The sequence below is a fragment of the Arvicola amphibius genome, chromosome 5 (genome assembly GCF_903992535.2).
Source record: "Arvicola amphibius chromosome 5, mArvAmp1.2, whole genome shotgun sequence".
Taxonomy (NCBI): domain Eukaryota; kingdom Metazoa; phylum Chordata; class Mammalia; order Rodentia; family Cricetidae; genus Arvicola; species Arvicola amphibius.
The window spans coordinates 21,995,589-22,021,608 of record NC_052051.1 but is presented as its reverse complement, the minus strand read 5'-3'; the positions used below and the strand labels follow the sequence as shown (position 1 = coordinate 22,021,608).

At 45.4% G+C, this 26,020-nt stretch overlaps 1 protein-coding gene across 1 annotated transcript in view; it reads left to right on the top strand.

Moving 5' to 3' along the window:
* Nucleotides 1–12,741: 12,741 nt before the first annotated feature.
* Cnbd2 (cyclic nucleotide binding domain containing 2) overlaps nucleotides 12,742–26,020 on the top strand; it is a 48,850-nt gene continuing 35,571 nt past the window's right edge. The window contains exons 1-6 of the mRNA XM_038331844.1: nucleotides 12,742–12,792; nucleotides 19,252–19,389; nucleotides 21,338–21,391; nucleotides 23,128–23,291; nucleotides 25,070–25,226; nucleotides 25,627–25,778. Coding sequence (XP_038187772.1) covers nucleotides 12,742–12,792; nucleotides 19,252–19,389; nucleotides 21,338–21,391; nucleotides 23,128–23,291; nucleotides 25,070–25,226; nucleotides 25,627–25,778 — 716 coding nt within the window. The remainder of the gene's footprint in view (nucleotides 12,793–19,251; nucleotides 19,390–21,337; nucleotides 21,392–23,127; nucleotides 23,292–25,069; nucleotides 25,227–25,626; nucleotides 25,779–26,020) is intronic.

Sequence of the window (26,020 nt, the reverse complement as noted above, 5' to 3'; positions counted from 1 at the left end):
TCTAGACTGGGCTGGTCTCGAACTCACACTCACAGAGATCTGCCTGCCTCAGCCTCTCAAGTGCTGAGATTAGAGGTGTGCACCACCACTGCCCGCCTAGTCAGACTGTTTCAATGCAGTAACAGAATGAAATTAGATCAGAGAGTGTACTTTTCTTAGGGGCTGTGGAAAGGAAGCCTGGAACTTTTTTTTTCTTTAACTTTCCTTTTACTCACTGTGTGGGGTGACACACCTTTAATCCTATCACTCACTAGGTGTGGTAGCACGCACAATCCTACCACTCTGGAGGCTGAGGGACCAGGTATTGAGAGTTTGAGACCAACCTGAGCTATGTAGTGAGACCTTGAATCAAAAAACACTTCTTATATGGAAATAAGTATAGATTCATTGACAGTTGCAAAAATAATAGAGAAATTGTGTGCTGGATGGTGGTGCACACCTTAAATCCAAGCACTTGCTAAGGCAGAGGCAGGTGGATCCCTGTGAGCTCAAGGCCAGCCTGTTTTATAGAGTGAGTTCCTGGACAGCCAAGGCTACATAAAGAAACTCTGTCTCAAAACGAAAAGCAAAAGGAAAACAGAATAGTAGACAAATTGTATTCTTAATACAGTTCCTCAGTAGTAGCTTGTTGGTGATGGCGAATCTGGAAGCTCCCAGATTCACATGCTAAGATGCTTGTTGCTCTGGTAGCAGTGCTGTGAAGGTGGTTCTAGCTGATTGAAGTACGTGATTAGGGAGGCCAGAGCTTGCTCAGGGTTCCTGCCCCCTCCCCCCATCTCCCACTCCCACCCACCCCACCCCCACCCCGCTTCTGGGCTACAGGCACTAAGCCTCATCTCCGGTCTCACTGCCCCGTTCTGACCTCCCCATTATTGAAACTGTTGCAATAAATATGATCACCTTTGAATGCTAAAGTTTTTCCCATATTTAGAGTGCAAATATCTATTTGCTACTTGGTTTACGAGTTTGGACAATCAGGGATACCATACCGCCTTAAGCACAAAGAGAATGAAATGGAATTAAACATTTGATCGATTATCACCACTTTTGCTCTCAGAAGTGACTTCACTGCTTTTGCGTCACTGTAACCAAATAGCAAGGACAGCTCGAAGGGAAGGATTTCTTTCGAATCATGATACTCAGGCAGAAAATCAGGGTGGCTGCAGTTTGCGGCAGGTGGGGTGGGGGTCGGGTAGGCTTCTTCAGTTCTCAGTGGCCAGGAAGCAGAAAAAGAAGAAAACAGAAAGAAACCAGGGCAAAACTCACCCCTACCCACCCACAACCCCTTTCAGACACCCCCTTCCACAGCTCTACCATTGAATAGTACTGTGATGTCATTACTTCATCAAAGGATTAACTCGTTCATCAGGATTCATTAGGATCAGAGCCTTCAGGACCTAATTGTCCTTAGATTGCCATCTCATAGACAACCATAGCTGAGCTGAGCTTCTGGGTGATTTTTGGTTTTTTTTCAAATCTTAAAAACAAACAAACAAGCCGGGCGGTGGTGGCGCACGCCTTTAATCCCAGCACTCGGGAGGCAGAGGCAGGCGGATCTCTGTGAGTTCGAGACCAGCCCGGTCTACAAGAGCTAGTTCCAGGACAGGCTCCAAAAGCCACTGAGAAACCCTGTCTCGAAAAACCAAAAAAAACAAAAACAAAAAAACAAACAAACAAACAAACAACGGTAACTGGTGACACATGCCTTTAGTCCCAACACTCAGGAGGCAGAGACAGGTGAGTTCGAGGCCAGCCTGGTCTACAGAGCGAGTTCCAGGATAGGCTCCAAAGCTACAGAGAAACCGTCTCAAAAAAAATCAATAAATTAATTAATTAAAAGATTTATTATTTTTTTTATTAATTTTCAAATATTTGTGGGGCCAGGTTTAGGCCTAGCACACGGGAAACAGAGGCAGGAGTATCTCTGTGAGTTTGAGGCCATTTTCACCTATGTAGAATTCCACCCTGTCTCAAAAAAAAAAAATGAGTATGGGTATTTGCCTGCATGTATGTTGGTGAGCTATGTGCATACATTGCCTCTGGAGGCCAGAAGAGGGCATCAGATCCCCTGGAACTGGAGCTAGTGATGGCTGAAAACCACCATGTGGGAATTGAGCTCATATTGACCTGGAAGAGCAGCCAGTCACTTGACTGCTAAACCATCTCTCCAGCCCCTATTTTTATTGTTTTTAATTGTGTATATATGTGTGCACATGTGTATATGTGCACATGAGTGCCGGTGTCCCCAAAAGCCAGAGGCATCAGATCCCTAGAGATGGAGTTAAAGACAGTTGTGAGCCACTGGATGTGGACAGTGGAAACCGAACTCAGGTCTTCCACAAGATCAGCCCTGTCTCGGTGTTTCGTTTCTTTTTTAAAAAATTTTTTTATGGTTTATTTAACTTTATTTTATGTGCATTGGTGTGAAGGTGTCAGATCCCCAGGAACTGGATCTTCAGACAGTTGTGAGTTGCCATGTGGGTGCTGGGAATTGAACCCTGGTCCTCGGGAAGAGTAGTCAGTGCTCTTAACCGCTGAGCCATCTCTCCAGCCCCTCTCAGTGTTTCTTATTCAGTCAACAATGACTAACCCTCAGAGATGTGTTTGATTCCTGGACCCCAGGACAGCCTCTTGGCTTCCTAAATGAGGAAGCTACAGCTCAGAGAGTAGACAAGCTAGCTAGTGTGGGACCAGGACCCAGGACTGAATGTATTCTTCCTGTTACTTGATACTGTCAAGCTTTGAAAAATATTACTAAATTTGGGTGTGGTGGCACTCACCTTTAATTCCAAGAGAGGCAGATGGATTTCTGAGTTCTAGGTCGGCCAGGGATTTTTTTTTAAAGTCAGGCTAGTGTTTAGTATTATCTCTCTGTAGTTTGTCTTGTTTTATTTTGTTTTTTGTTAAGACGGGGTTTTTCTGTGTAACAGCCCTAACTGTCCTGGAACTGGCTCTGTAGACCAGGCTGGCCTTGAACTCACAGAGGTCCTCCTACCTCCCGAGTGCTGGGATTAAAGGCATTCACCACCACTGCACAGCTATGGTTTTATTTTTAATTTCTCCAATAACTAATGATGTTGAATATATTTTCTTTCTCTTTGTGGCAAAATGTTTGTTCAAATCCACTGTATATTTTTACCTTTGGCAGTAGCTCTCATTTTTGTTTATTTAATGCAGTTTTTTAAATTGTGGTAAAATAGTACATACATAAATATTACCATTTTAGCCATCACCCAAGCTAGCCTCAAACTTGCCAGGTTGGTCTTGACCTCATAATCCTCCTGCCTCAGCCTCCCAAGTGCTGGACTTATAGGTATGTATCACCATTCTGGCACTGTTTTTATTTTTTAGAGATAGGGTCTTCTCTGTAGCCCAGGCTGGCCTCAAGCTTGAGATTCTCCCGTGTCTCTCCTGCCTCCCACTGATCATTTTAGTTCTTGGGTAGGGTTTTTCATTTTGTTTTGTTTTCCCAAGAAAAGCTTTCTCTGTGTAACAGTCCTGGCTGCCCTGGAACTCACTCTGTAGACCAGGCTGGCCTCAAACTCACAAATATCTGACTGCCTCTGCCTCCCAAGTGCTGGGTTGAAAGTCGTGTACCACCACTGCCTGGCAGTTGTTGGTTATTTTGAGAAAGAGTCCCATGTTTCCCAGGTTGGCCTCAAATTTTTTTTTTTTGGTTTTTCGAGACAGGGTTTCTCTGTGGCTTTGGAGCCTGTCCTGGAACTAGCTCTTGTAGACCAGGCTGGTCTCGAACTCACAGAGACTCCGCCTGCCTCTGCCTCCTGAGTGCTGGGATTAAAGGCGTGCGCCACCACCGCCCGGCATGGTTGGCCTCAAATTTGTAGTAAAAAATGACCTTGCACTTCTGACCCTTCTTCCCTCACTTTCTGAGTCCTGGGATTACAGGTGTGTGCCCAGGGTGCCCAAACGTATTAAATGTCCTCTTCCTATGGCATTCAGTTTATTCACATGACAGGACAATAGGTGCTGTCTATCCATTTCCCAAGGTTTCTTCTTTTTCTCATCTAAAGCAAACTCATCCCATTAAAAGAGCAATTCCCCGAGTATATATCCATAAATGCATATAGAAATAAGTATGTATATATTTGCTAATATTCTATTCTCCTGGATTTTGTGGATTAAGGTACTAAGGACGAAAAAGATGAAGACCTGGGAAGAAATACAAAACCTAGTAAGTGGATCTGTTTTGGTAATTGATTCACATGTCATGCACATATTGGTTGTTTCTACTCTTTGGCTATTGTGGATAAAATTGCTGTGATATTGGTGTTTGAATTTCCATTTTCAGTTGATTTAAGTATGAACCCAGAGGTGGGATTGCAGGGTCAAATAGTAATTTTGTGTTTAGTTTGTAAGAATCAACCAAACCAGCTGGGCGGTGGTGGTACCTGTTTTTAATCCCAACACTTGGGAAGCAGAGGCAGGCGGATCTCAGTGAGTTCAAGGCCAGCCTGGTCTACAGCGTTCCAGGACAGCCAGAGCTACACAGAGAAACCCTGTCTCAAAAAGAAAAAGAGAAAGAAAAAAAGAAAAAAAGAAAGAAAAAAAGAAAGAAAGAAAGAAAGAAAGAAAGAAAGAAGAAAGAGAAAAGAAAGAAGAAAGAAAGGAAGGAAAGAAAAGAGAGAAAGGAGAGAGAGCGAGGGAGGGAGGGAGGGAGAGAGAGAGAGAGAGAGAGAGAGAGAGAGAGAGAGAGAAGAAGATGTCTCATAAGATCAGGCTGTAAGCAAGCTTGTATAGGGTATTTTCTTAGTGATTCATGGGGAGGGCCTAGCCCATGTTGGTGGTCGTGGGTTTTATAAGAAATCAGGTGAGCAAGCCATGCAGAGCAAGCCACAAAGCAGCACTCCTTCATGGCCTCTGACTGCATTAGCTCCTGCCTCCAGGTTCCTGCCCTGTTTGAGTTTTTGTCCTGACTTCCTGAACAGTGCTTTAGAAGTGGAAGTAGAACTTTAACTCTTCCCTCCCCAGCTTGCTTTTGGTCATGGTGTTTCATCACAGAAATAGAAACCCTAAGACAGGTTGGTATAGGGATAGAGGGGTATTACTGTGACAGACCTGATCATATTTGTTTGGGGAGCATTGTGGGAGGATTTTGAGACTTTGGGATAGAAAAGCCATTGAATGTTGAGAACTCAGTGAGCTGTTCTGTGGGCGCTTGGAAGATAAGAATGTTGAGAGCAGGGCAGACAATGCAGGCCTGTGTTTGTGAAATTTCAGAGGGAAATTTAAAGACTCTATTGAAGCCGGGCGGCGGTGGTGCACGCCTTTAATCCCAGCACTCGGGAGGCAGAGGCAGGCGGATCTCTGTGAGTTCGAAGCCAGCCTGGTCTACAGAGTTCCAAGACATCTAGGACTACACAGAGAATCCCTGTCTCAAAAAACCAAACAAAAGAGATCAGCATTGTTGAGGTGAAATCTTCTGGGAAGTGTTTCATCAGGGTCACCCCACAGAAGCTATACTGTGTTCTAGAGGTGGTCAAGGCTATACCTCATGCTGGCAGCTCAACTTGGTACTGTGTAAGAGTCTCTCAGGTGGTACTGGTTTTGAAGGCATCAAGGGGTCATGGAGAGCTGTTGAATGGAGAGCGGGCCCTTGTTCTGTCCCGGCCGTCTGGCTAGCTTACACCCGAAATAACCACACAGAAACTGTATTTATTAAATTACTGCTTGGCCCATTAGCTCTAGTTTCTTATTGGCTAATTCTTACATCTTAATTTAACCCATTTCTATTAATCTATATATCGCCATGTGACTGTGGCTTACCGGCAAGATTCTAACCAGAGTCCGTCTCAGTCAGATCCATGGCATCTGACATTCTGCCCTTCTTTCCAGCATTCAGTTCTGTCTACTCTGCCTACCTAAGTTCTGCCCTCTCAGGCCCAAAGCAGTTTTTTTATTCATTAGCCAATGAAAGCAACACATAAAACAGAGGAACCTCCTACACCAGAGAGCAGTTGAGGTTTGGTGGTATGAGAAGCCAGGACTTTTGGTGAAGGTGCAGACTCAGTACCAGTTGAAGCTCCAGGATTGAAGGTGTCATGAAGAGAAACTGAGGCTTGGCACCATGAAAGAGCCCAGGAGAGGCTATTGGTAAAAGTGCCATCCAGTTGCAGCAGAAGACTCCAGTATTTTGGAGATGCCAGTACCATGGGATGACCCCTGAGGACAGAGGTGGAGTGGAGCTTGTCTGAGCCCAGATGACAAGCTGTGTGTGCTGCAAAGGGCAGAGCTGGAGAAGTGCTAGGGAGTCATTTAACTGTTGGAGTTTGGTTTTGCTTTGTTCAGATTCTGATTGTATTGGTTCTTCTCTCTTTGAAGAAAGTATTTAACTTAATTTTTATAGAAGCCACAACTGAAAGACTTTGAACTTTTAAAAGAAAATTTGAGTCAGTCAATAGTGATGAATTCCTTTAATACCAGAACACAGGAGGCAGATGCAGGCAGATCTCTGGTCTACAGAGCAAGTTCCAGGACAGCCATGTCTACACAGAGAAACCCTGTCTTAGAACAAACAAACAAACACACAAACAACTGGGTGGTGGTGCACATCTTTAATCCCAGTACTTGGGAGGAAGAGGTAGGCAGATCTCTGTAAGTTTGAGGCTACTGAGTTCCAGGACAGTCTCCAAAGCTACAGAGAAACCCTGTCTCGAAAAACAAACAAACAAAAAAAGAAATAAAGAAAAGAAACCCTAGCTAAGACAATCAGCCTCTGCCTCCAGGTTCCTTCCCTTCTTGAATTCGTCCTGACTTCCTTCAGTGATGATGAACAGTGATATGGAACTGTGAGCCAAATAAACCCTTTCCATCTTGTTTTTGGTCATGGTGCTTCATCACAGCATAGAAATCCTAACCAAGACAGTAACTATTATTATTATTAACTGAGCTATACTCCCAGCCCTGTTGATGTTGTTATTGTTATGTGTGAAAGATGTGTTTCTATAGAGGTTGTGGTGGTTTGAAGGAAAATGGCCCCATAGGCTCGTCATCAATTGGTGGTGAAATTGTTTGGGAAGGATTAAGAGGTGTGGCCTTGTTGGAAGAGGCGTGTTACTGGAGGAGGGCCTTGAGGTTCCAAAAGTCCATGCTGTTTCCAGGGTCTCATTCTCTGTCTCCTACTTATGGATCAGGATGTGAACTCTCAGCTGTTCCTGCTGCCACATTGTTACTCTGCCATCATGAACTTTAACCCTCTGAAATTGTAAGTCCAAATAAACACCTTTAGTAAGTTGTCTTCGTCATGATGTCTTATCATAGCAATAGAGAAGTAATTGAAATGGAAGCCAAAGCAACTCTGTGGAGTTGCGTCTCTCCTTCTACCCTTATTTTTGTTGGGAATATTATTTTCAGGTGTGTGGTTTTGTTTATACTGCATTTGTTTAACTCTGTGATGCTGTGTTACTGTGCCTGTCTAAAACACCTGATGGTCCTAATAAAGAGATGGATGGCCAATAGCGAGGCAGGAACAAGGCAAGGCTAGGTGGGACTGGCAAGCAGAGAGAATAAATAGGAGAAATGAGAAAGGAGCAAAAAGAGAACAAGGAGAGCCAGTCACAGAGTAAGAAGGAAAGAAAGGTACACAGAAATAGAGAAAGATAAAAACCCAGAGGCAAAAGGTAGTCAGGATAATTTAAGAAAAGCTGGCAAGAAACAAACCAAGCTAAGGCCAGGCATTCATAATTAAGAATAAACTTCTGTGTGTGATTTATTTGGGAGCTGGATGGCAGGCCCCCCAAAAAGCTGAGTCAGATATCCTACAACAAAAGGTTGGATTCAGTCTGCCAGAATTACACAACAAGCACTTTCTTAACTGCTGAGCTTTCTGGAAGGCTATCTGTTGTTGTTGTTATTTAAATTTTTTTTCAACACAGGGTTTCTCTATAGCCCTGTCTGGGAACTTTCTATGTAGACCAGGATGTCTTTGAACTCACAGATATCCGCTTACCTCTGCCTCCTGCACACTGAGATTAAAGGCGTGCATCACCACCACCTGGCTGTTGTTGCTATTATTATTACTATTATTATTATTATTGTTGTTATTATCATTATTATTTGAAAGAAGATCTTACTATGTAACCCTGGCTGGCCTAGAACTCACAGAAATCTGCCTGCCTCTGCCTCTCAAGTACAGGGGTTAAGTACACATGCCATCATGGCCAGTTGGTGTTATGAATTTTTTTTGAGACAGGGTCTCTCTATGTAGTCCTTGCTGTCTTGAAACTTGATATGTAGACCAGGCTAGGCTCATGACTCAGAGATTCACCCGTCTTTGCCTCCTAAGTGCTGAAATTATTGTCTCACCAAGCCTGGTTGGTATTATTATTTAGCGTGTAGTATTAAATACAATTTTTTTAGTTTTCATGAACAGGAAATATATACTAGTATATATTAATTATACAAAATGATGAGTTTCATTGTGACTTAAATAGAAATCTTTATAGGTAAAGATTCAGGTTTCCAACAGATTCAGTCCTGTGATTTCATTTGCACATAGATCATTCAGGGGGCCAGCTGGCATCCAGATGAAGCACAGGTGACTTTAGCTAATAAAAATCCCCTATGATACTGGGCAGTAGTGGCTCATGCCTTTAATCCCAGCACTAGGAAAGCAGAGGCACACAGATATCTCTGAGTTCGAGGCTAGCCGGGGCTATACAGAAAAATCCCATCTTGAAAAACAAAAAAGTAAACAAAATCTCCTGTGAGGTGTAGGAGAGATGACTCAATGGCTAAAAGCACTGGCTGGTCTTCCAGAGGACCCAGGTTTGAGTCCAAACACCTGTGTATTTCACAGCCATCCATAACTCCAGTTCCAGGGTCTCTGATGTTCTTTTCTTGCCTCCTCTAGCACCAGGCACACCCAAACATACATGCAGGCATGTGGTGGTTTGAATGAGAAAAGCCCCCTATAAGGCTCATGTGTTTGAATGCCTGGTCCTCAGTTAGTGGAATTTTTTGGGAAGGATTAGGAGGTGTGGCCTCGTTGAGGAGATGTTGCACTAGGGGGTTTCAAAAGCCCATGGCAGGCCCAGTGTTCCCCATCTGCTTGTTTGCCTGAGGATCACAATGTAGCTCTCAGCCCCCTTTCCAGCACCATGACCACCTGCCTGTTACTAAATACACTCCTCTCATGAGGACCATGGATTAATTCTCTGTGGCTATAAACAAGCTCCTAATTCAATGCTTTACAAGTTGCCTTGGTCATGGTGTCTTTTCATAGCTATAGAACAGTAAGACAAGGCAAAATACCTGTATGCAAAATTTTAAAAATATTCCCTATGAGATTCCATTTTCTTCTTTCTTCCCCTCCTCAGTGCTGGAGATAGAACCGTACCTTTGTGTGTACTAGGTAAACATTCCACCACTCAGCCACAACACTTAGCCTCCTGCTAATTTCATTCATGTGTGTGTGTGTGTAAGCATGCTCATGTGTGCATGTGCACACACATGTGTACAGGTGTGTGAGCATACACTTGTGCATGTAGGCACATGTTTGTATAGGCATGCACATGCATATGGAGGCCCGAGGTCAACCTTGAATGCCATTCTTCAGGAACCATCCACCTTTTTTGGAGATACAGTGCCTCATTGGCTTGGGGCTTGCCAAATGCTGGGGTCTTAAGCATGTTGCCCAAAAGTTTTTATTTTTTAACTTTTTACCACATTTATTTATTTATTTGTTTGTTTGTTTGTTTGTTTTGTGTGTGTGCATGTGTGGATCACTACACATGTGAAAGTCAGAATAATTTATGGGAGTAGGTTCTCCTCTCCTACCACAGAGGTGTTGGGATTGAACTCAGGTCCTCGGGATTGGCAGCAAGCACCTTTACCCACTGACCCGTCTCTCTCACCACCACACAACTTTTCTATATGGGTTCTGGAGTCAAGCACAAGTTCTTGTATTTATACAAAAAGTACTTTACTCGCTGAGCTAACTTCCCAGCTCCATTGACTTCACTTTGATAGCCCACTTTATCAAATATTTCCTAGACTGAGGGGAATAGACCTGGTTTTTTTTTATCCTTTTTTTTTAACATGAGCCAAATTTGTTTATTTATTTTGTTTTTTCGAGAGAGGGTTTCTCTGTAGTTTTGGAGCCTGTCCTGGAACTAACTCTTGTAGACCAGGTTGACCTCGAACTCACAGAGATCCACCAGCCTCTGCCTCCCAAGTGCTGGGATTAAAGGCGTGCGCCACCACCGCCCGGCCCACATATATTCTTGATGCTCTCAGATGCCAGAACTGGAGTTACATATGGTTGTGAACCACCATGTGGGTGCTGGGCATAGAATGGTATAGAAGACCAGCCATTGCTCTTAACTACTGAGCCATCTGTCTACTCCCCTTAATGGGGCTGAATGTGTGTGTGTGCCCATGTGTGTGCTCATGTGTATACAGGTGCAGGTGTGAGTGGGAACATATGAAGAACCAAGGTTAAGCTTGGGTGTCGTTCCTTGGGAGCCATCCATCTTGTTATTGTTGTTTTAAGATTTATTTATTTTTATGAATATGGGTGTTTTGCCTGAATGTATTTCTGTACACCATGCAGAGGTCAGAAGAGACCAGCAAGCCTCAAGGATCCACTGATCTCTGCCTTCCTGAAGGCTTTGGGATGGCTATCATGTGCTACCACCTGTTTTTTTTTTTTTAATGTAGCTTGGTTTTTTTAATCAAGCTCAAGTCTCTGTGCTTGTTGGGCAAGCACTTGTCAGTCAGAGCTTCCTTAATGAGCCCTTGGATTAATCCCAAATACCACAAAAAAGAAAAAGGAAATCAAAGAATCCTTACCCTCACATCTCCCTCCTCTCTCTTCCCTCCCATACTCATTGGCTTGTACTTCTTGACTAATGTTTTTCTTCCACAGGTCTGGGAACAGAACCCAGAACCTTGTATGTACGAGGCAGGCTGTCTGCAGGCATACAACAACCCGGGATCCTGTCAATCTCTCTAATTTATTTCCCTCTCCTTCAGTTGTTCTTTGCAGTGCTGTCTTTTGTTGTCAGCAAGACGAGTGGTTTTGATGTTTCTGAAATGGCTTTCGCTTCCATTTACCTCATCTATGGACTTTTGTGCCCTTGCTTTGGTCTTTCCTTTCTTGTTTGAAAATGTGCCAAGCCTTTTGAGCTCTTTGTTGGTTATGATTAGCATCTGTTTCATGTTAATTGTCTCTCTATTTTATGGCTCTCATCTGACATTTACTTTTCGTGTCTCTTACCTCCTCTTTTTTCTTATTTTGTAATATTTATTTTTTTAACCATAACTGCTTTTTGTATTTCTGTGTATGTGTGGTATGCAAATCTGTATGAGTGTATATATATCTATATGTATATATACATACACACACATGGTAAATATATATATATTTACCATGTGTGTGCAGAAGTGCACAGAGGCCAGAAGAGGGTGTGGGATCCCCAGGAACTGGGGTTACAGATTGTGAACCACTACGTGGGTGCTGGGAACTAAAAACCCAGGTCCTCTGCAAGAGCCAAGGCATCTCTCCAGTGCCACCATAACTCCTGTAGATGAAACATTTACAGACTCCTAGACAGTGGTAAAAGTGTGCTTAGTTAGGGTTTCATTGCTGTAGAGAAACACCATGACCATGGCAACTTTTTTGTTGTTTGTTTGTTTTTTTGAGACGGCTACTTTGTGTTACAGCTCTGGCTGTCCTGGAACTCACTCTGTAGACCAGGCTGGTCTCTGACTCACAGAGATGTGCCTGTCTCTGCTTCCCAAGTGCTGGGATTAAAGGTGTGTGCCACCACCACCCAGCACACAGAACTTATTCTGATTTCTTATTAGTTCTCTCTCTCTCTCCTCTCGTGTGTGTGTGTATGTGTGTTATAGGTCTACTATGACTTCTTTAGATGCATGCTAGGCATTTGCTCTGCCAGGGAGCACACACAGCCCTGCAGCCTAGGCCTTTATTCTGTCTTCACTGCGTTCAGTGCTCTTTATTTTCTCTGGGGTTGGGAGCTGACGGCCGACGTACCTGGGAAGAAAGGGTAGTATGTCATGTGATGCTTGCAAGTTCAGCTTTTCACTGAAGATCTTAATGCAAAAACAAGTTAAGGCAAGAGCGGTTGTCACTGGGGAGTGTAGCTCCCTAGGAAAGGGCTGGACAGTAACTGCTGTCTTTTTCCTCTCCACCCTCTGGACCACAGAGTCATCTACTTTACCAAGGTCTTTTCAGCATTTGATCTTGCAGTTGTTTGGAGGATTCCCTGCTTGTACTGATTTAACACAACCTCTGGGACAAAGCCATGGGCCCATTCCCTAGTACCTTTTAAGACACCAGATCACTGAGCTGAAGTGTTGAATGTCCTTACCTGTAGCTGAAAAGCTTTTACCTTCTTCAGATGGTTTCATGACTCTGGCAGTCAGCTTAGACATTTGAGCCCCAGGGTCTTCATGAGTAGGGCTGGGTTTAAGGTCCCTCATGGGGGTTGTAAGGTTAATGCCCATGGTAGTTCAATAAATACTAGATTCTGTTATCATACCGTTGCCTCCTCTTCACTCCAGAATTTTCGCTTGTGACATAAGTAGATTCTCAGAAAGATTTTTCTCAGAATCAGGCTTCCAGCAGCTCTTGGCAGGGTGTGCCTTGCTGTGGAAGGGGCTGTTTGTTTCTACCTTAACGATTTCGTAGGGGAAGATTTGTTGTCCTCCCTGTGAAAGGCAAAGGGTCCAGTTGTGTCCTTTGCCAACTTAGGAACCATGAAGAGAAGTGTGGTGCCTCGTAGCTGGCAGTTCCTGAAGGTGGAAGAGGTGAGGCAGGCCACAGAGTCTGGGAGGGGATCCCTGAGCAGGAGAGTTGAAGGAGCAGGCCTCGAGGAAGGAAGAAGCAGGTGTGGGTGAGGCCGTGGGTGGATGGTGCACGCTGTGCCTCTAAGCATGCACAGCATGGCACAAAGAAGGTGTGTGTCAGAGAGGCTCAGGACTGAATTCTGATCCCTGCTCTGTAGCCTTCTACCCCTGGGTGAGCTCCAAGGTCATGTTCTACCCCTTCTTTCTGGAACGGTGAGAAGAAACGAGGCAGGGCAGTAGAGGAGAGAGAGTAAGAGGGTTAGCTAAGGACTCTGGAGCCAGGCTGCCCAGGTTTAGATGCCCGCCACCTGCCGGGCATGTGACCTTAGGCTTGGAACTGGGTCTGCTGTACGGTTTAGCTCCTCTGTAAAAAGAATCTACTGATGAGGATAGGTGAGAAGAGAACATGGCCTGACGATAGCAAATTATATTCGGGAAGCATTAATATCGCTAAAGAAGTACTTTAAAATGATTTCTTTTATTTCGAGGTTATAATTTGTCACTTCTCGCTTCCCTTTCCTCCGGTCCTTCCACATAGCTCTCCTCGCCCTTTTTCAAATCCATGGCCTCTTTTCTCATTATTGCTGTTCCATGCATATATGTTTATATATGTGCATAAATATTTCTAAGCATCCCCTGTATAATGTTATGTGTATGTATGTTTTGACTGTTACTAGATAAACAGTTGGCGTGTTCTTCCCTGGGTGTCTTAGTTAGGGTTTCTGTTGCTGTGAAGAGACACCATGACCACAGCAACTCTTATAAAGGAGAACATTTAATTGAGGAGGTAGTTTACAGTTCAGAGGTTCAGTCCATTATCATTATGGAGGGGAGTATGGCAGCCTGCAGGCAGACATGGTGCTGGAGAAGTGGCTAAGTGTCCTACATCTTCCAGGCAACAGGAAGCGGACTGTGACACCGGAGGTATCTTGAGCATGGGAGAACTCAAAGCCCAACCCCACAGTGACATACTTCTTCCAACAAGGCCATACTTCCTACTAATACTAATGCCACTCCCTATGAGCTTATTGGGAGCCAATTACATCCAAACTACCGCAATGGGGAAGACGATTTCTCCTGTCTTCAACAGTCCTTAGTTGCCTGCAGTTCTTTTTTTTTTTTTTCTTGGTTTTGTTTTTCGAGACAGGGTTTCTCTGTGTAACAGTCCTGACTGTCTTGGAACTCGCTTTGTAGACCAGGTTGAACTCACAGAGATCTGCCTGCCTCTGCCTTTCAAGTGCTGGGATTAAAGGCGTGCACCCCCCATCGCCTGGCTTCCTTGCCTGCAGTTCTTTATGTAGGGTTGAAGCTTTGCAGGCTTTCCTCTGTCCACTTTACCGTACGTTATTGTTGTCCTTGTTCAGCTCTTATTTAGGCAGCCATGTTGGCCAGACTTTATAGGTGTAGCTTCTGATCTCACTAAGAGACAGCAAACCCCCTGGACCAACACATACATGCACATGTACGAAAACCCAAAATGCTAATATGGCAAAACATTGGCAAAAGTAACGAGCAATCATTAGACATAGTTTTTCTTTTCTTTTCTCTTTTATTTCCTCCCTTCCTTCCTTTCTTCCTTTCTTTCTTTTTAGTTTTTGGACATGGTTTCTCTGTGTAGCCCTGACTGTCCTTAGAATTTGCTCTACAGACCAGGCTGGCCTTGAACTCTGAGATCTGCCTGCCTTTGCCTCCCAAGTGTTGGGATTAAAGGCGTGCGCCACCACCACCCGGCTTATACATAGCTTTTCAAGTTTATATTCGAAAGTTTTCATAATTTAAAAGATGCAAAACTATACAGATGTGTTGGTACATGCCTAACATTCTAGCACTTTGGAGACTGAAGCAGGAGGATTGCTTTGAGTTTGGACTACATAGTGAATTAAATAAACTGTGCAAAAACTAAATTAAAACTTCAGCTTACAAACTTCAGTTCCTAGCAAATATAAATGGAGAGAGAAACTGCACTTATAGACTGCCATGCATGTAACTAGACAATTACCATCCAATCACGCATGGGGGCGGGGCAGGTGTGTCTCTGTGAGTTCAAGTCCAGCCTAGTCTACATAGTGAGACCCTGTCTCAAAAAACAACCAACCAGCCAAACAAGCAAACAAACAGAAACAATACTATCTAGAGATTTTTTTCTTAAAGCTCAGGAATTATAAGAAAAATACAAATAATCTCATAACAAAATGAACAAAGGATATGAACAAGTCATCCAAAGGAGAACTTGAATCACATATGAGATGATTATTTTGTAGTGCTGGGCATTGATCCTAGGGCACACGCTCCAACACTGAAACATGCCCAAGCTCCTGTATGCATTAACTAAATTATTTAAAAGCAAATTGCATATTAAAAACATTCATTGGCTGTTTTTCTTTTTTTTTTTTTGAGACAGGTTTCTCTGTGTAGCTCTGTCTGTCCTGGAACTTGCTCTATAGGTCAGACTGGCCTGGGATTCTCAGAGATCCACCTGCCTCCGTCTCCTGGTGTTGTCGGGGTTTCTGTCCTGCCTGGTTTCCACAATTATTAAGTCCCAAAGAAATTATACAGAGTTCTACATTAGTCATAAACTGATTGGCCTGTTAGCTCAGGCTTCTTATTAACTCTTATAACTTATAGTAGCCTATTATTCTTGTTTATGTTAGCCACATGGCTTGGTACCTTTTTCAGTGAGGCAGTCACATCTTGCTTCTTCTGTGGATGGATCAGGACTGCAGAGGAATGGGCTTTCCTCTTCCCAGAATTCTGTTCTCATTGACCCGCCTCTACTTCCTGTCTGGTTGTCCCACCTGTACTTCCTGCCTGGCTACTGGCCAATCAGCATTTATTTAAAATATAATTGACAGAATATAGACATTTGTCCCACACCATCCTGGTACTGGGATTAAAGATATGTGCCACCACTGTTCAGCTACGTTGACTTTTTTAAAAAAGCATTTTTTCTTTAATTTTTTTCCCCTTTAATCCAAGGAGAGGCAGGTGGATCTTTATGAGTTCAAGACCAGCGTGGTCTATATAACGAGTTCCAGGCCAGGAAAGTGAAACCTTGTCTCAAAAAAGTAAATAAATGGGCTAGGGAGATGACTCCGTGATTAAAAGCACGAGTGCTCTTCCAGAGTTCTCAGTTCAATAGCCAGCACTCACAGGGAGTTCACAGCTGTTTGTAGGCCATAGGCTATAGCTATAGTTCATAGCTGTCTGTAGGCCCATGGGATCCAATGCCCCCCTGCTGGTGTTCTGTCAAAACACCCATGTACATAAAATACACAAACAAAATGAATCATTTGGTTTTCAAGACAGAATTTCTCTGTGTAACCCTGGCTGTCCTGGAGCTTGCTCTATAGACTAGGCTGACCTGGAACTCAGAGATCTACCAGCTTCTGCCTCCTGGGTGCTGGGATTAAAGGTGTGCACCACCACTTGGCAATAAAATGAATCTTAAAATAAACAAATAATAATGTAAGAGCCTTAAACATGACTCCTGTGTATGTATGCACATGTATGTGCATGCATGTGCTGTGGAGGGAGAAGGCGCGTGCCATGGAGTGGGTGTGGTGGCCAGAGGACAACTTTGTGAAATTTCATCTCCTTTCCCCTTTATGTGGGTTCTCAGAATTGGACTCAGGCCATCAGACTTGCTGGCAAAGCACCTTTCCCTGCTCATCCAACCTTTGCCCACAAAGTGCATATTTTTATGAGAGTTAAAAACACACTATTCCATATAGCTACAGTACCAGTATAATGCTAAAAACATGTTAAATTGTACTCAGTGAATACAGTGCTTGCCTAGCATGCATGAAACCCTGGATTAGGTCCCAGAACTCCATAGACTGGGGGTGGTGGCATATACTATAATCCAGGCACTCAGGAGACGGAGTTATGATTGGAAGTTCAAGGTTATCCTTAGCTGCATATCGAGTTTGAAGCCAATCTGGATTTCATGGTACCCTCCTTGGGAGAAAAAAAAATAAAGAAAAAAATGCTAAATATACTGAAGTCATGTACAATATAGTCTCACTTAATTTCTTTGTTTGCTTCTTAAAAGGTCTTTATAGTTGTTGTTATTATTTTATTTTTGAGATAATCTGGCCTGGAATTCACTGTGTAGTAGAGTAACTCCTGGTCCTTCTGTGTCTACTTTCCAAGTGACATATACTGTCATGTCCAGTTTCATATGACACTGGGTACTGGGGATTAAGCCCAGGCCTAGGTATATTCTGGACAAGCCCAAATAAGCCACATCTGCAGCCCTCAAATGTCTCATCGCTTTAAAAAAAACTGTGTTTGAGCATGGTATGGAGTTTGTAGGGGTGCAATATGGCTTAGTAGTTAAGAGCACTGACTGTTCTTCTAGATGACTCCTAGCATCTACAGGACAGCATAACCATAGGCAATTCCAGTCCCAGGGATATCCTACACCGTCTCCTAGCTTCTGTGGGCACCAGGCACACACATGACACACAGACACACATTCAGTCAGAATACACATTAAACAAAACAAACAAAAACATAAATGTTAAAGTCTGTGTGTGTAGGCAGGGTGTGGTGTCGTAGACCTTTAATCTCAACATTTGGGAGGTAGAGGCAGGTGGATCTCTGTAAGTTTGAAGTCAGCCTGATCTACATAGCAAGTTCTAGGACAATTGGGGCTACACAGTGCGACCATTCTTTAAAAAACTGAAAAATATGTATCAGGGTGGGTGCCTATGTGTGTGCATGTGTGTAGAGGTCAGAGGTCAATTCTGAAACACTGAATTGCTTTGTTTTTCCTGACATGATCTCTTATTGGCCTGGATCGTGCCAAGTTGGCTGGCCAGTGAGGCCCAGGATCTGCCTATCGATGCCTCCTCTGAGCTGGCATCACCCACACGGGCTACCACACCTGGCTTTTTGATGTGGACGCTGGAGATTGAGTCTCATGCTTACATGGCAAATGCTTTCACTACTGAGCATCCCTCTGGGGCCCTTTGTAGTTTGTTATCATGGACTCTAAAACTCGATAAATGTCTCTTTAGAATTGAAAACATCCCCCATCCCTACTTTTGGGGGACTGACTTTCTGAAAACATGGACTAGTGCTTGACCTCTACATTGTTCTGCATTCTGGATTTCCCACTCTTTCTTCATGTTTGCTTGGCTAGTGGATGCTGCCTGGACTCCCCAGTTCAGTTTGGGATGGATGGCCTGCTTGTCCTCAGTACAATTCCACATCCTCAGGGAAATGACACGTGGCTCAGATTAGATAATAGCTTTCTATTGTTGATGTAACATACCACCACAATTTAATTTTTAAGTTGCATTTATTTATGTATGTGTATATTTATTGGTGTGTGTGCTCCTGTCTGTGTGTGCCTCGTTGCCCATGTGATCAGAGGACAGTCCATGTGAGTCAGTTTTCCCCTCTCACCCTTTAGGTCTGGGTGTCAAATTCAAGGCTTTGGGTTTGTCATCAAGTGCCCTTACCACTGAGCCAGGCATATCTCTGGCCCCAAATCACTACAATTTAATGACTTAAAATAATGGAGATGTATTAGCCTTCAATATAGTAGAGGTCGTCTTAGGCTAAAATCATGATGTCAGAAGTTGGGAATATGGCTCAGTGTAGAGTCTTTACCTAGCATATGCGAGGCCCTAGATTTAATCAGCAAATAAACAGGCAAACGAGCACCACACTAATAAATAAACAAAACAAGAATCAGAGTCGGTAGGCCTGCATTCCTTTTGCAAGGCCCCAGAGACTGCAGTACAGAGGTGTTGATGTCTCTGCTTCTAGGGCCGCTCGCCCTTCTTCTTTTGTGATGTTTTTCTCCATGTTTAAAGCTAGCAGTGTTCAATCTTTTTGACCATTTTCCCTTCAGACACATCTGACTCCACAGTTTTTGTATATTTCACCCTTGCCCCAGTACACACACGCATGCACACACATACACACATATGCAAACATACACATACCTACACACATGCACACACAAACACATACACATACGCACACACATATACACACATACACATGCACACACACGCACACACGTGCACACACATACGGTTGTATTCTTTATTTTCTCCACAAAAATAAATATTAGTGCACTGTGAATGTTTAGCAATTGGCTCTTGGTGGGAAGGATGCCCTGAGTGTTTACCCCCAGCCCGGGACAGTTTAAAGCTACCTACAAAATTTCAACTGGCTTTCAAACTTTCTGAGAGGATGGGGTGGATGCTGAGCAGCAGAATTCATGCTCAAGGCCCCAGGCTTAAACCCCAGCACCCCAACCCTCTCCCCAAAGCAAACCTTCTGACTGCATAACCACTGTTCCAACATATCTCTGCCTTTCACCTCATTTGATTCCGCCCTGTGTAGGGCTGAGCAGCCCAAGGGCAGATGACTTCATTGCCCTGGTCCACTCTGTTTCCACAGGGCCTGTACCAGCTCACCATGGACATAATCATGATGATTCGTGTGTGTAAGATGTTCCGCCAAGGCCTCAGGGGCTTCCGGGAGTATCAGATCATCGAGCCTGTTCACCGGAAGCAACCTGTCTTCTCCTTCTGGGATGTAAGTAGCCCCACTAACCAGGGCTGCTGGGATTTAATGAGTACACACCGCATCTCCCAGACCTCAATCCAAGCCAACTGTGGGAGAAGACAACAGAAAGCAGAAGTGTGAAATCCAACCATGGCCTCTGTTCATCCCAGTCTGGCATTGGAGAGGCGACATCATTGAGCAAGTGGGGTGCCCAAGACTGAACCCTGTATTAGATATCCTTTCACAGCTTTGAGGTAGGCAGTGCTGGCTAAGGCAGGCCTCGCGTGCAGACAGTAGCAGGGCCCACTGCCCTGAGTTTAGGGCAGAACAGAGAGTAGGGAGAAAAGGGGGGGCTCCTGTCCAGATTCTCCTTCCAAAGTTTGCAGCTCCTTCTTGTGGAAATAGAAGCCAGTAGTGTTCTGCTCACACACATCCCTCGGGTTTAATGAAACCCCAGAGCTGAGGGAGGTGTGGCATGCTTTCCAGCTGTAGCCATAGGACTGGAGAGATGGCCTAGTAGTTAAGATCACGGACTGTTCTTCCAGGACCCGGGTTTAATTCCCAGCAACCCCATAGCAGCTCACACTGTCTGCAATTCCTGTTGCAGGGATCTGCTACCCTCACACAGACATACAGGCAGGCAAAACGCGAATACACGTTAAAAACAACAACAATAACAACTCAACAAAACAAAAAACTACATTCTGACAGTAAACACAAGAGCCTGAAGAAATTAGGGGGGTCACAGCAGAACACAGATTTTTCTGAGTGTTTTAAGGTGCATATGCTCTCTTTACCAAAGGAAGGAGACATTTTCAGGACGCTGTTTGCTGAGCTAATCCCAGTTTCAAGATAAAGAAGGTCCCAGCTTAAAATACCTTATCTCAATAGTAAATCACGAACTTTTTTTTGTTTTAGAAATAGTGGTTGGTTGGCGACTGTCTTATGTTTGTATTGCTGTGATAAGACACAATGACCAAAGCAACTTAACAGAAGTTCATGGCCATCACATCTGGGAGCGTGGCAGCAGGCAGGCATGGTGGGTGCTGCAGCAGGCAGGCAGGCAGGCACGATGCTGCAGCAGGCAGGCAGGCAGACAGGCACGGTGCTGCAACAGCTGCTGAGAGCTCATATCTGATCCCCAAGTAGGACACAGAGACAGATCACTGGAAATCGCAGGAGTTCTTTTGAAAACTCAAAATCCCACCCCCAAAGACCCACCTCCTCCAACAAGGCCACACCTCCTAATCCTCCCAAAATAGTTCCACCAACTGAGGCCCTTGTATTCGAACATACAGGTCCATGGCAGCCATTCTCAGTACAGTCACCACAGCCACCATTCTGATAATGTTTCCATTTCTCCAAAGATATCTTCATGGGTACTCGGTGTGTCTCCACCCACTCCAGGTTCAGTATTTCCCCAGCTCGGTATGTAGACCAACCATGCCTGTTTTCCTCTCAGACCATGACTGACTAGACCCAACCTTCTGCCTTCTGCAGCTAACATCATATTCCAAGAAATGCCCCAGCATGATTTCTGAAGGATGGAGGACAAGGAGATGGGCAGTGAGGGATAGGACTTCCACCTCTTTTCTTTTGAGACAGTAATCTAATTAAGCTATAGTAGGAGCTGGAACTCATGGGCTGGCTGGAGGGGCAGGACATATTCTCCTAAAGACACTCCATTGCATTTATCTGGCTGTGCTGGTCAAACTCAGCAGGTCTTCAGGCCTGTCACCGGCCACGAGATAAGGGAGAGATAGGATAGAATTGTAGCCTGTGGAACTTGGCTTTGCTTTCAAGGTTGCCCTACTTCTCAGGGTGACAGCAGGAAAGACTGGGGCTTTGGAGCAGAGGTGATAAAGGGCCAGCTGGCTGGAGGTTTCCCGTAGCTTCCCGTCTACCAGGGTGGCTCACATAGACAGGGTTTCCAGGAGCAGTTGTACTGCTTCTTCATGCTCTGCCTCCTTTTTTTCAGAAAAGGAAGCAATGCCGGATCTCATTTGATACCTTGGAATTTGCTGCAGAGGAGGTGTGTGGGGCAGTGCTTCTCCCTGTGTGGGGCTCGGGAGGGTCTGCTCTTCTGTCTGTTTTGAGCCGGAAGAAGCCCTGCACGAAGATGCTTTTAGTCCATGTTCTGCCAGCGCTGGCGGCACTTTGAAGGAGCCATTCCATTTCTGGTCACAGTGAACCTGCCCCCTCTTCCCCAGCCCTGGCACACCAACTGTGTTGCCACCGTTTAACTGGGGAGGGCCAAACTGGGGGAATTTCTGGGTTTGGACTTATGGGAAATCAGCAGAGAGCAAAACGACTATGTGATAGAGCCAATCAGAGGAGAACAAAACCATGTGGTGGGCCTGTTGGTGAATTCTGATTTGACACTGAGCTCTCTGAGGGATGCTGACATACATGTCCCCTCCTGTGTTAGATGTTGGATGTCCTTTAAATGGAGTCCCGCTCTGACAAGAGAAGGCCTGTATATCTGTGGGTCTTTGCCTGTGTGATGTGGGCTCTTGGCTCAAGCATCATTATCACCTTCCCCTCTTCTTCTTCTTCTTCTTCTTCTTCTTCTTCTTCTTCTTCTTCTTCTTCTTCTTCTTCTTCTTCTTCTTCTTCCTCTTCTTCCTCTGCCTCTTCCTCCTCCTCCTCCTCCTCCTCCTCCTTCTTCTTTTCTGTGCTTTGAGATAGGGTTTCTCTGTGTAGCCTTATCTGTCCTGGAACTTGCTTTGTAGACTCAGATGGCCTTGAACTCACAGAGATCTGTCTGCCTTTGCCTCCCAAGTGCTGGGATTAAAGGCATGTGCCGCCACACCAGGCACCTTTCTCTCCTCTAACCACCAAATCCTGAATATTAAGTAAAAATTTAGTATCCAATTTTAAATATAAAGGATCCTGCCTATTTATAGGAACCAGTCACATTCTCCCTGGTTCAGATCTGACTTGACCCAGGTCCCATAGCCTATTTGGGCTCTTCTCTGAGGAAAGAGGGAAAACAGAACTTCTTAACTTGTGTTATTGCCACCTAAACCCCTCCCATGCCCACACCCCTTGGAGGTGTGGGTCCTGTTCCTTGGCTCTCTTGGATACAGTCTAATTTCTCATGTCCCCTCATTGGTGAAGCATAGTAAGGAATTCTTCTAAATTCTGTGTTTCTTCAGAGGAGCCAATGCCTGACACTAGGCAGGGAAGGGTTACCAAAATTTTGCCCTGATTCACACAGGGGAAACCAGGGAGCTCTCTAAATACTGCAGAACCCTAGACTTGGGGGATACACTGTGCATAGGAGTCAAGAAAAGGAAGAAGGCTTCAGAAAGGATACCCACAGTGACTGGCATGGCCTATAGACGGTGGCAGTCCAATGAGACTTGACTACACAGGAGAACATGGTAGCTGAGACAAGGGTAGCTCTGCCCCAACTGCAGTGTGCTTGTGCTGGGGACCATGAGGTCCTGAAGCAAGGACCGCCCCATCCCCTGCCTTGGCAGGTGGCAGATCTATCTGGGGACCATGAGGTCCTGAAGCAAGGACCGCCCCATCCCCTGCCTTGGCAGGTGGCAGATCTACCTGTTTTCTGAGTTTCTTCACGATATAGGAGTAATTCATGGGCTGGATGCAGATGTAGGAGATGGGTGTATAGATAGACACTCACTCTAATGGTTGGCACACGATTCACAGTCCATGTTAGCCGTTACTGTGCGTAGAACGGGTGAGCATGTAGCAAGATTATGGAGAGTTGCCAACTAAAACCCTCTGGCCATGTTTCCCCAGGGGCACTTCCCTCCAAGGGCCATTTACATCACCCAGAAGAAGCCATCCTGGAGGACAGACCAGGAGATCCAAGCGCTCTGCAATGTTCTTCAGGTTCTAGATTGCTACCGCAACTATGCGGAGGCCCTGCAGCTGCTCCTGGCCAAGGTCATGCGCTTTGAAAGGTCAGTGGGAGGCACACAGCCCCTGGCAGCAGCATAGCTCAGTCACTCGCTGGGTGTCGTGGGAATCTGATGATCCAACAGGAGCTTCTGAACCAATCTAGTCCAACTCCAATACCTTTCAGATGCAGAAACGAGGGGCAGGGAGGGAGACCACTCAATCAAGTCACTGGGTCTTAGTCCGTTCCCTGTGGCTAATAATGCCACAGTTGGGCTAGTTACAAAGGAGAGAGGCTTTTGGCCTATGGTCTGGGTCAAGGGCAAGGAGCCACATTTGGTGATGACCTTCTTGCTGGCAGAGCCTTAAGAAGCTACCAGTAAGCCGGGCGGTGGTGGCGCACGCCTTTAATCCCAGCACTCGGGAGGCAGAGGCAGGTAGATCTCTGTGAGTTCGAGGCCAGCCTGGTCTACAAGAGCTAGTTTCAGGACAGGCTCCAAAGCCACAGAGAAACCCTGTCTTGAAAAATCAAAAAAAAAAAAAAAAAAAAAAAAAAAGAAGAAGCTACCAGTATCTGATCATGAGGGCTCACCCTACTGATTTAGTCCAGTCCTTTTTCCCCTTGGCTTTGGAGATCGAACACAAAGTCTCGTGCACGTCAGTGCAAGCAGGACTGGGTAGGCCCTGTTTATCTTCTAGTCCTGGGGATTGCACTCAGGCCTCACACTCTTCTTCTGAAGAATACCCCCTAGACCTTTTCATATTTTTTGTTCTGAGACAGGGCCTTAGGCTGGCTTTAAACTCACTCTGTAGGCCAGGCAAGCCCTGAACTAGAGATTTTTGCCTCAGCCTCTTGGTAGCTGGGATAACTGGCCCGGGTCCCCAGGCCCAACCTTCCTTCCCGTAGTGCTAAAATGGTTGCCACAGTCATAGCTCCTAATGTCCACCTTCAGTCTGACTCTAGTTGGAAAGAATATCTCTTGGGTCAGCCTTGGAATTTTTCCTTCCTTCCTTCCTTCCTCCCTTCCTTCCTTCCTTCCTTCCTTCCATCCATTCCTTCCATTGAATTGGCTATGCCTAGAATCATTAGTGGGAACTGGGTTTAAGAATTTCTAATAAATCCAATTTGTACTAGGCTTGGGTGTTTGTGCCCTAAGTGTGGGGGTGGGTATAGCGCTACTAGAGAGATTCTCTCTCTCTGTGTGTCTCTCTCTCTCTCTCTCTCTCTCTCTGTCTCTCTGTCTCTCTGTCTCTCTCTCTCTCTCTCTCTCTCTCTCATTTAGGAAGGGCACACACAGCACTTGTGTGGAGGTCAGGAGACAACTTGAGGGAATGAGTTCTCTCTTTCTACCTTGGTTGGGTCCTTGATCACAACCTTGGGTTGTCAGTCTTGGCATCTAGTGCCTCCGCCTGGGAACAGTCTCATCAGCCCCTTTATCTGTCTCTTCCTAGGAAGGTCATCTGTAGTTCAGAGACAAGAGAGTCTGAGGGTCAAAGAGGAGATGACTTGCTCAGAGTCACACAGCCAGGTGCAGAACCAGGGTTTCGGGGCCTGTTCAGTTTCTCTAGAGTCTGTTGTGTTGGGCAGCACTGGTCTTTCGAGTGCTCACAGATGCTAAGCTTCACCAACAGTGAGGCAAACTGAAGCAGTCGCTGCTTCCAGGAAGCCCCGGCATAAGTGAAGCGGGAGACTGGCTAAGTGTGAGGGGCAGGTCCAGCGTGACAGATGGGCTGGGCCATTCTGAAGTCTCCTCTACCCCAAGGTTGTGTCTTCATGTCTTCACTCAGAGCACGCAGCCCTGAGTCGGGAGCACTTCTTAATTAGAAGTCAAACCTTTCCCAGGTTTGGTCGTAGGCGTGTGATCGTCAAGAAGGGGCAGAGAGGCAATAGCTTTTATTTCATCTATCTGGGCACGGTCGCTGTGACCGAGGATGAAGATGGGAGCAGTGCCTTCCTGGACCCTCACCCAACGCTGCTGCACAAGGGTGGATGTTTCGGGGTGAGCCAGGGGAAGGGCCTCACTTCCTGGGCTGGGGTTGTTGGGAAAGACAGGACTTCTGCTCCAACCTCTTATCCAGGCCCTGCCTGCCTTGTCCTTGGTGCAAGTCACTGGTTCGCGTGCACCCTTAGGACCCTTACCTGTGAAATGCAATGTCCAAAGCTGACGTCTTTACCTGATACTTAAGGGGTATATTCCCTGTTCTGCCCCACAGACACAGGGATGCCACAGACCGCACAGAGAGGCCTTGCCAGGTCCCCCTTTCCTCTGGTCTGTTCAGACCTATCGGTTCCTTCCCGCAAACAGATAATGCGGGTTAGGGGTGAGTGGGAGTATGGAAGGGGCTGAGGCAGGACTGGGCGTGGCCTCACACTTGTCTTTGTCCCTGTTTACCCACCAGGAAATGGGCCTTCTGAGTACTGCAGTAAGGAGGGCCACAGTGGTCTGCATGGAGGAAACCGAGTTCCTGGTTGTCGACCGGGAGGATTTCCTCGCAAATAAGCTGGAAGATGAAGTTCAGAAGGAAACTCACTATCGCTACAATTATTTTAGGTAACTTCCCCTCATTCAGTATCTTTCCGCCTCCTTGTGCTTGGCTCTGCCCTTGGGTAGAAACATCCTGGTGGTGGTTGGTGGCCCAAGGTACTCTAAAATACCCATTTCTACCCAACTTCTCTATCTAGCCAAACTCCAAATATGCTTTCAGGTCTTAGCTCAGATATTCCTTCCTTGTGGAACAATAAAACGCAAGAGAAGAGAACATAGATCCAGCACTTGCTGGGCCAGGCAGGGTG